Source organism: Centroberyx affinis, unplaced genomic scaffold (assembly GCF_046629955.1).
Source record: "Centroberyx affinis isolate AG114_WGS23_722 - 3 ecotype Tasmania unplaced genomic scaffold, CSIRO-AGI_Caff_v1 ptg003343l_1, whole genome shotgun sequence".
Lineage (NCBI taxonomy): Eukaryota > Metazoa > Chordata > Actinopteri > Beryciformes > Berycidae > Centroberyx > Centroberyx affinis.
The window spans coordinates 40512-51416 of NW_027281339.1; the positions used below are offsets into that span (position 1 = coordinate 40512).

General features: G+C 44.5%; 1 protein-coding gene across 1 annotated transcript; it reads right to left on the reverse strand.

Annotated features, from left to right (window-relative positions):
* Nucleotides 1-3107: 3107 nt before the first annotated feature.
* On the reverse strand, nt 3108-5418 carry zbtb25 (zinc finger and BTB domain containing 25). The gene is made up of 2 exons (XM_071538757.1): nt 5246-5418; nt 3108-4326 (listed from the first exon to the last, which is right to left on the reverse strand). The coding sequence occupies exons 1-2, from the start codon at nt 5416-5418 to the stop codon at nt 3108-3110; spliced, it is 1392 nt and encodes a 463-aa protein (XP_071394858.1).
* Nucleotides 5419-10905: the final 5487 nt, after the last annotated feature.

Genomic DNA, 10905 nt, shown 5'->3' on the forward strand with positions numbered 1-10905 from the left:
AAACTCTGGACAGTGGAGAATATGGAGCTTTAAAAAAGTCTGTTACATAATGATCTTTCCCATTAAATGCAAAAAGGATGGAGAGTTCAAATCTACAAATACTTCAAAAAGTACCGGTACAGAAAAAAGTTACAGTTACAGTAACGAGAGTAAATGTAATCCATTACTTGCAGCTTTGTGAGTATATTCAGTGTTTCACAGGAGCAGAAGAATGAAGCCGATCCGCTTGTGGAAAAAGACATTTATTTACAAAACATACTGCGTTCCATCGATGGAAAAAGAGACATCTATGTACAAAACGGTTCATCGTCACAATCATCTTTTTTTCTACAGTGCAACACAAGATGGACACGCCACACGACGTCACATGACTGAAACACGGCGACAGGCGGGACTGAGGGAGCGGCTGCTGACACTCATACATTCTCTGATCCGCTACCACACATATCCAGTAAAAGTGGTATTTTTTTTCAGATAAAATCTTTTATCAAAAAGACGCTGGTTGCGAGCCGACACGATGCTGCTGTCCGCTGACCGGAGTTTGATATCGAGGAGATTTCCTGAACCGAAGGGAAGAGCGGATACAAAAACCTGACTTTTGTATTCAAATGATTTTCTGTCGTAGATTAAAATGTGTTCAGTTGAGGATTCAGCACAAAACAAATCCTCTGGGCCAATAGAAACAGACTGTAACCAATCAGTCTGACAGGGGTCCCCAGCAAATTGATGAATTGTTAAACTTCAGCATTATTTAATTTAAAAGAAGTGAACACAGTTAGAGCAGTGATTCTCAACCTTTTTCATACAATGGACCCTAATTTATTCCACATTAGAGCCACGGATCCCCATTTGACTAGATTTTGTCTCTCCGACCCAAATCTGAGAATATTTTTATTGTCAGATATGATTTTGTCCAGAATTCCATGACTATTCACATTGTAGGTAGAGAGATAACAGAGAAACTATGATGATGAAAATAGTCTTTTCTTCTACATTCTCTAATTGTGTTAACTGCTTGTAAATTCAATAATGCTGAAATTTAACAATTCATCAGGTTGCTGGGGACCCCCTGAAACCCCCTCAAGGACCCCTGGTGGTCCCCGGACCCCACGTTGAGCGTCCTCAGATGACTCTCAGCTCTCAGCAGCAGCCACATCCTGCTCCGTCTGCCTGAGGCTTCGTCACTCCGCTCCACCAGCCGCCATCAGGACTTTTCACCTCTGAGCACCGGCCTGACCACGCCGCCTCACCGCTTCCTGCCCGACCTTCACTCAGATCGTCTGTTTGAAGGGGAAGTGATGCGGCCGGCTGGAGGCGACCGGGACGAGAGCCGGGTCTGATGTGACAGAAGCAACGGAAAGGAAAACCACCAAGGCACTGCTTTAGTCTTTTGGGTTCTTTGATGTTCCTCTAAGACTCTGTATCACGCTTAGACCTGGACCATCACTCTGCCTTATCATCTTTCAGTGAATCATATGGTGATGATCTGGTGATTTCATGACACATAATTCTGCCGTCTGAACTGATGAGATCAAGCACATTTTATTTAAAAACTCGGACAAAATGAGGTATGAAACATTTTAAAGAATATTATTTGAAAATTTCAAATTTCAGTTTTGTTTGACATCACACCTAACTTTACCACACATTAATTTGATTGACATGAGATTTTGAATACGTGAGTTGTATCGTGATATATATCAATATCGAAAAAATGATTATCGTGATACTGATTTCAACCATATCATCCAGCCCTAATCACACTTCTTCACTTATTCTGATTAGGAGGTCAAACATCATTTGACCCAGTCAGGCCTCCATAGATTCTCCACAGAGTCCCAGAATGTGCAACAGACACGACCAGAGTTACACCGATGTCTCGCTTTCCCCAAATATCAAGCTCATATCAGCTACTGGAAGGAGTGAAAGGCCGATGGAAAAATCACTTCCAACAAGTTGATCCTCTTCAGGGAGGGGGAGGGGGGGGCAGGAAGCAACGGGGCTGATGGGAAATGTAGTCTTAATGTGGAGAAACACTAGAACTAACAATACTACTGGAGTGAGATGGAGGCTCTCATTGGTTACAGTCATTAATCCATGGTAGGAATATTCATTTGATAATGATGATTAAAAGTGACACATGTAGCAATTTCAATATGGGTTTCAATGGAGAGTTTTAGTGTCCCAAGGCTTCTCCAGCCTGTCAAGAGGAAACACAGAATACTATGTTTTTTTTTAATTCTTTGATATGAAAATGAATGTGAGATACTAAATATTGGCACAAAATACTGGCCATCGTATTGTCCTTGTAAAACCCACACTGGTCAAACCCTCGGCCGCTGGATTCAGACCTTCACTCCTCCTCAGCTGCTGTAACAGAATCCACAGAGAAAACTTTCACTGAAAAGAAACGTCGCTCTGCTCCAGAGCTTCTCGCCCTCCTGCAGCCCACAACCCAAAACAAGCAGCTCAGTCTGTTTGTCGGCATAACAGTGCAGAATGGTGACTTTTGACACCAAACAATGATTTTTTTTCCCTTTGCAAGCTATTTTACTTGATTAATTGGAAGAGGCCTAGAGGCCTATTGTTTCACAAGAACAAGGCATTCATCAGCAAGATTCAACACGACAATGACAATAAAGTGAAAATTAGAAATCTATTTTTTTTGACATTCCATAAATCCACCAGCGTCCCGAACCCCCAGGTTGAGAACCATGGCTCTACACTGAATTCTCACATGACTGATTTAAAAAGTACACACACACACACACACACACACACACCTACACTGGTACAACAACACAGGATATCAGCTACCAGCAGAGAGAGGGATGGCAGAAATAAAGGGAGGTGTAGAATCAGTATGAGCAACAACACTACAGAGACGAAAGCTGAAGGAATCAACTGTAACAGATACGTAGTCTGGCAAACCTCAAAAAGGTCAGTCGAGTTTGATTCCAGGGAACTATTATGTGGTAAAACTGGTTGTATTATTACCAGCAGACAAAACCGCCAGTATGATCAATCACACTAACTAGGTTGTCTTGGAGTAAATCCATAAATTATACCATAGTTGATGTGTTTGGGTATAAAAGGCATGGGAGCGATCACTCCACAGGAACGCCGTCCACGCTCTCCTGGGAAATCTCTGAGTCTAGGGAGTAGCAGGAGCTCCCGTTGTCCTGAGTGTCTCTGTTGGCCTCCTCCGCCAGCGCCGCGACCCCGGCTGAGGCCACGCCTCCCGCTACTCCTCCCACCCCCCCCCCGCCCTCCGGAGGCCCTTCGCAGAAGTGTGCGGAGGCGTGGAGCAGCTGGCTGCAGAGCCGGTTGTAGCGGTGGTACCGTGACGGTTTGCCGGTGTGGGTGTACATGTGTTCCTGCAGCTGGCTCTTGTGGGAGAAGCGCAGGCTGCAGACGGCGCAGGCGATCTTACGTTTCCGCGAGTGCAGGATGGCGGCGGTCGGGCTCGTTCCCCCTCCTCCTCCTCCTCCTCCTCCTCTGCTCCTCCTCAGCTCGGCGGCCAGCTGGTTGGCGAGCGCCTGGCTCTGTCGGAGAGCCTCCTCCAGACATCCTGCATCCAGCTGCTCCTGGGAGCCCTGCTGGCCCTCCTCCCCCCCGGCCTCCAGCTCGCCGCCCTGGGACAGCCCCTCCATCAGCCCGCTGGGGTCGAGGGCGTGGCTGAACAGATGCTCCCGCAGCCCCTCGGGGGAGGAACAGCGCTCGCCGCAGCGGGGGCACAGCAGGGCCAGGGGGCTGTCCTTGAACAGGAGGCCTTGGCAGGGGCTGCTTCCCTGGGCGGGAGAGGGCGAACCGACCCCCTGGCCCTCCTCTCCCTCCCCGTCCTCCCCCTCCTCCTCCTCTACTCGCTCCTGCTTGATGCGGGTCGAGATGTCCGAGTCGTCCCCGGACGCTACGGAGGAGACGTTGCGGAGCGCCGACGCCTGCCGGTCGGACGGGACGCCCTCCAGCCCCACGGCCAGGGAGAGCTGAGCGTGGGACCGCCCCACTCGGCTGGACGAGCGGCTGTCCTCCGGCGCTCCTCGGGACACCGAGGTGCTCTTAGGGACGCCGGGCCCGTCCTTGTTGGCCAGCTGGGAGGAGATCTGGATGCCGTACAGGTTGGACATGCGGACCACGTCGGCGGCGGTGTCGGCCGTGCCCTCGCCAGGCTTGCGGCAGAGCTGGTAGGCGTGGAGGAACTTGATGCCGTCCTGCAGGCGACTCTGGTCCACCGGCTGCTTAGGACACATGCCGGTGTACATGATGTGCAGCAGGTAGCTGAAGACGTCTGGCTGGATGTCTGTGGGCTGGATCTTAATGCACTCACTGTGGGATAAAACAGGGAGATGAATGATTAAAGAGAGACTGTGATAAAAAGGACTGAAGCCTACTAATAAAGGTTACTAATTTTCTAGGTACCTTGCCTTTGTAAACTTGACAAATGTACATTCTGAATAGAGCTGGGTATCATAAACATTTAGATGACCTGTTAGACCTTAGTGCTGCTATTGACACTGTTGATCACAGCATTCTGTTCAGTCGCTTAGAAAGTTTGGTCGGGCTCATCGACATGCGTCTGAATTTATTTAAATCATATCTTACTGATAGAAAATGTTCTGTTTTGTGCCCGGGCACATCTCAACTGTGGTGTTCCCCAAGGATCGATCCTGGGCCCCTTGCTTTTTTTCCGTTTAGTTGCTCTCTCTAGATGACATCATTCACAAACACATCAGTTGTCATTGCTATGCAGATGACACCCAACTTTATGTTCCCACAAAGCCAGCTAACTCAATTAGCCAAAATAGACTTAAGGATTGTGCTGGATGTCCCAAAACGTCGTCCGACTGCCCAGGACCAGGAGGAGGGACCACCCTGCATTCTAGCTTCCCTGCGCTGGTTTCCTGTCCCGATTATGAAATCTGGGAAGGGAATCTGGATCGTCCCCGGTCCGTCCATCTGTCACGCACAGTCTCTCAGACACCACTGATCTGATTTTGACAAAACTTGGGGAAAAGATGCATCTCATGATGCATTCAAGCTGACACTGCTGGCCCAAGATGTAACTCAATTTAAACACCAAATAAGGAGACACATTTGTTACTGATTGGTCCAGATGGGCGGGACAACATATTTACTGTTGCCTTGTTTTAGGCTTGATTTTAAGATCTTACTGCTAGTTTTGAAGTCACAATGAAACCACATTTTGAGAGCACCATTTAGTTAGTAAGAGTAGAGGTTAAATAACCTGGACTGGTGGATGAAGATCATCTTGAAGTAGTTGGAGAAGGCGGCCAGGACGGCTCGGTGGGCTTTGAAGTAGACGTTACCAATAGCAACGGTGCAATCACACAGGAAGCCAAACTCTCTCTGGATGTTGAGCTGCTGCAGGAGGAAGAGGCTGTGACCCGACACGTCCATGACGCCTCCTTCACACCTAACACACACACACACACACACACACACACAATAGAAGGACTTCAGGTGACATAACAACCTCTGGCGGCCATCTTGGAGGTCCTCAGCTCTTTGAACAGCTGACTGTGTTTCTGTCTCAACAGAATTGAACAGACGGTTAATTTCTGTCTGTTTCTGTCTGAACTGATCATTTCATCACTGATCCATCTGATTGATTTAGTGTTTAGATAATGTCAGCTTGTTAGCTAGCTAACCATAGCATCTGGTCAGCTAACCATCACTGTCTTGTTGTTAACACATCTGATTAGCACACTAGCTAACGTAGCTAGTAGCAGCTAGCGTTAGCGTGTTCACATTAACATCAGTGTGTTTGCCGGCTAGTTAGCTAGCTAACAGTTTGTTCAGGTTAACTGAGCTGACTCTTCTCAAGCTCCAACTCTTCATGTTTTGGAGTAGAGACTAGGGCTAAAGACAAGACAGTTTACTGTGTCACAGTAACCTACATTTGGAAACAAATCCACCTTATCACACTATTCACTTTTACTGAGAACGTTACTGAATGGATCTACAGCCACACCACAACAAGCTGACTCAGCTGCTCTCTGCTGACAGCTGCTTCACACACATTTACACTTTATTCACTAACACACAGTTCACACTGTTCCTCCATCATGGAGACAGGCTGGATGGAGCAGACTGGTGAGGAAACTGAAAAGACTCTAACACAATGAAAAGAGGTTTCTATTTTCAAGAAAGAATATAATGGAATAGAATAAAAGAGAATATAAAAGAGAAGAATAGAATGGAATGGAATAGAATAGAATAGAATAGAATATAGTAGAGTAAGGCTTCTTAAAATTGTTGAGACCTATAAAAAAATACAGCTAAAATGTACATCTTGTCAAATGGCGTCTCACTAAACCAGGGGATGAAAACACATTCTGCAGCATTTTCCAGTTATTTTCCATCAGCAAATCTGAATACAACTGTAAAGTATAAAAGGTTTGACTTCCCCCCCCCAAAAAAAACTCTTTCTCATCCTCAGACAGGAGCTTTGACCTGAAACACTGTTAACTGTTATATCATGTTATATTGTGTTATAGCATGTTATATCATGTTATATCGTGTTATATCGTGTTATATCGTGTTATAGCATGTTATATCATGTCATATCATGTCATATCGTGTTATAGCATGTTATAGCATGTTATATCATGTTATAGCATGTTATATCATGTTATAGCATGTTATAGCATGTTATATCGTGTTATATCATGTTATAGCATGTTATAGCATGTTATATCATGTTATAGCATGTTATATCATGTTATAGCATGTTATAGCGTGTTATATCATGTTATAGCGTGTTATATCATGTTATAGCATGTTACAGGAATATAGCATAACAGCAGGAATAATGATCATCTCCATCATCTCCTGTCTGACAGAAGTCTTCTTGGTACAGAAGTGAATGATATATTTGATCTATTCATGTTCACATGAAATCTTATGTCAGCTTGAGTCAATGATGTTTGACCTTTGAAAAAAAACATTGTTCCTCCTGTTGACCTGTGCGGGTCAGTGTGGATCAGCTGGAATAAAGAATAATGACTTCATCATCATCATCATCTTCATCATCATCTTCACCTTACAGAAGTATTCTGTGTGTGTTAGTTCAGTCGCACCTCAGGCTCTGATTTCTGTTCAAATGAAATCTACTGAGGATCTCTGCTTCAGCTGGACAGACAGTCTGACAGACAGCTTCAGGTCCAGGTCCTGGTTCAGGTCCAGGTCCTGGTCCAGGTCCAGGTCCTGGTCCAGGTCCAGGTCCAGGTCCAGGTTCAGGTTCAGGTTCAGACGGTCTCAGTCTGAACCTTGTGTGTGTTTCAGATGCTGACAGACTGAAGGTCACCTGCCAGTCAGCAGCAGACTGAGGTGAAGCTGCAGCGCTGCATGACACCTGCTGACATGCTGCTGTTTAATACCCCCCCCCCCCCCACACACACACACACACACACACACACACACACACACACACACACACACCCCGCACCCCCTCTCCCCCCAAGAGTCAACTTCAAAGCAGCAGAGGAATAAACCACAGACCGTGATGGATGGGAGGAGGGGGGGGGACAAAGACCAAAGACCCGGCCGGCAGCGGCTCTCTACCGGCTGGAATAATAAACAAACCGGAGGAGATCTGTATAATGAACAAAGCTCCGTGCGTGCGCGTGCAGCCGGTCGGACCTGCGCGTGTCACGACCGTCAGCTTCCAGCCGCCTGTCTGTCTGTCTGTCTGTCTGTCTGTCTGTCTGTCTGTCTGTCTGCTCATCCACCGGATCAAGTGTTTCATCCACATTCTGCAACATGCATGTCCGAAACACCCCCCCTCCACACACACACACACACACGCGCACACACACACACACACACACACACACACACACACACACACTCACAGACACACACACACACACACACAGACATAGCCCCCCCACACACACACACACACACGCACTGCCCCCCCCCCCCCCCTCCCCCCTGCAGTCTGGACAGGAAACCGGTTTGTTAATCGGAATCTTACCGCCGATCCGCCAGCTTCAGCTTTATGTTTTGTAGCCTATTTGTTGCTGCAGAGCTGTTCTCGCACGATCCCGCACGACTTCCCGCGAGATCCTAAAACGGTGGTCACGTGACTCTACTCTACTACCCCGCATTGTGTGGATACCCAGGTGTGCTGCGTGTGTGTGTGTGTGTGTGTGTGTTGTAACATCATCTCAACAGGTTTAGTCTTATCTGCTGAACATAATGTGTTATTAATGTGTTATTAATGTGATATTATTGTGTTATAACACCAGTCTGTCTCACCCAGCGGCAGATTTCAGTTTGATGTTTTGAACCTTTATTGCTCCTCCCTGCTTCACATTCACTCTGCTGAGGGGCGGAATCAAAGATAATCTATTAAGAAGACACGTCACTCTGCCTACTTGCCTACCTTCCAGTCTGTAGAAATGGGTGTGAGCTAGCTAGCCTGTTGCCATAGCGACCGACCCGGTACAGACCTGAAGCCAAAACTACTAAACACATTTTTAACCTCGATGTTAAAACTACAATCTGCAACTTTTCTCCCTGAGACAGGAAGTGTATTGTGTATTAGCCCCGCCCCCTCCCCTCCAGCTGGTCAAGTTCCCGCCCCAACACCTGTCACTACGGAAGCATAATGCATTCACTTGAGAAAAAAAGATTGCCCTGTTTTTCTGAATTAACGAGATTATTCTCTCAGAATTCTGAGAAAAAATAATTATAAAAAAATATATATATATATTAATAAAAAATAATTATGCTCTGTTTTTCTGAGATAATTATCTTGTTAATTCAGAAAAACAGCATTTAAAAAAAAATAATTCTGCTGTTTTTCTGAATTAACAAGATAATTATCTCAGAATAACAGAGCAGATTTTTTTTTCCATGAAAACTTTTCTCAGAATTCTGAGATAATTATCTTGTTAATTCAGAAAAACAGGGCAATTTTTTTTTCTCAAGTGAATGCATTACGCTTCCGTATGTCACTCATCTTGACTTGCTGCCTGATGAACTGGGATAATCAAGAAATGCTAGCATGCTAACCTGGCTAGCATGCTAACCTGGCTAGCATGCCTCGTCTCCTGCTGTTTCTTTTCTTCCTGCTTTCCTTTTTTCTGTGGAATATATCCCATTGATTTACTTTAATGTTATTATAACTTGTTGAAAATGTTGCAAAGTGCAGCTTTAACGTTTCATACGCTCCAGAGTGTTAGCATAGCATCAGAAAGGCGTTGACGTGGCAGGAAGGCTGCGCCCGCAAAGTGCGGTACGAGAGCGAAACCCTGTTCAGGTTCTATGAGCAAAACAGTAAATCAACATTTTCTGTTTTCGGTTGTTTTTTCTGTGTTCTAATAATTTATGTGAAATGTAGCCTATATGGTGTTTTTCTTGAAATCTCAAAATGCAACACGACTCCTGTCTTGAACGGACGTTTGAGTGGAAGTTTGCTAGCTTGTTAGCATTTTGTGACTTCAGAAAATAAACATTTGAATGAGAATGCAGTTTTTTGATAACCGAAAAGGTAACGACAAATTATTTACACCATACACATCTCACATAAATTCATATAAATTATAACACAGAAAAAGCAACCACAGAAAATGTAGATTTGTTGTTTTGCCCATAGAGACAGATCAGGGCAGATCACTTGTAATGCACTTTGTGGGCGTGGCCTGTTTGAATCGTCACGCCCATTCTGATCCATGGGAACTGATAATAATAATAATAATAAACTTCATTTATATAGCACTTTTTTTAACAATGTTACAAAGTGCTTCACAAAAGGATAAAATACAATAAAACAATAATAATACAATATAAGTGAGTAAAATGAAATAATAAAAAAAAAATAAAATAAAATAATGATGATGATCATAATGATGGCGACCTTTGTGTGATAAGTGACGTTCTTTTAACCAATCGTGTGTTTTGTTAACATCTGAAGGCACAGGTAAAACTTTATGGTAATTGGTTATCTAATGCCAAACCAGATAAAGAACAAAACATGCTCTCTGTGCTCTGCCTGACTAGATCCTTGCTTGTGTTGTATTAAAATCTCATGTGTACGTCGCTTTGGATGAAAGCGTCTGCCAAATGGGAAATTGTAATTGTAATTTGTAAAATCATTATTTTCATATGTAGACTGAGCAGGACAGAAATGAACTGATGGGCTGTACTGCGGTCAGCTGGCTCCAACAGAGTGAGACCTCTTCACTTCTCTCCCCTCTCTGGTCGGATCTAGCAGGAGGCAGCCTCAGCTCAGCAGGGTCAAGCTAGACAGAATAAACGGTACTTCCTGTTGTCATTTTCAAAATAAAACCGCCCTTGGCGACCATAGTCACAACATCACCTTTTAACGTGTCTCTTTTACAGCTGTAGCTTCACTTCGTATTTAATGTGATGATTCCACTGAGTGTGTTTGATTCAATTCTGGTTGTTCGAAACATTTTTTTCAAAAGATTGGTGATGTAACCCAATGGCAAAGCTATGGAAGCCGAGAACGGCCGTGCTTGCAATCATTTTTTTTATGCCGTTATCTCGAGATCATGAGTTAATTATTTCGTTATCTCAAGAAAACAAAGCTTGTTTTCTCGAGATAACGGGTTAATTTATCACAAGAAAACGACTTTCGATGCATGCTGGCATGGCACTCCTGATCTCTGATAAACATAAGTAGGAAACAACATTTTGTTTTCTCGTGATAACAGGTTGATTATCTCGTGATCTCGAGATAACAAAGCTTGTTATCTCGAGATCACAAGATAATTAACTTGTGATCTCGAGATAACAGCATTAAAAAAAAAAATTGCAAGCACGGCTTCCGTACAAAGCATCTATGGGTAAAAAAAAACATTCAAACATGCAGTATGCTTATAAATAAGGCTTTTATTTTGAAGGAATTTACTT

Excerpts from the sequence above, each read along its gene's own strand:
- zbtb25 (XM_071538757.1), bottom strand. The coding sequence starts at position 5,418 with ATGGACGTGTCGGGTCACAGCCTCTTCCTCCTGCAGCAGCTCAACATC. Across the intron at positions 4,327-5,245 it reads ATCTTCATCCACCAGTCCAG|TGAGTGCATTAAGATCCAGC; the intron begins GTTATTTAACCT and ends TTTATCCCACAG.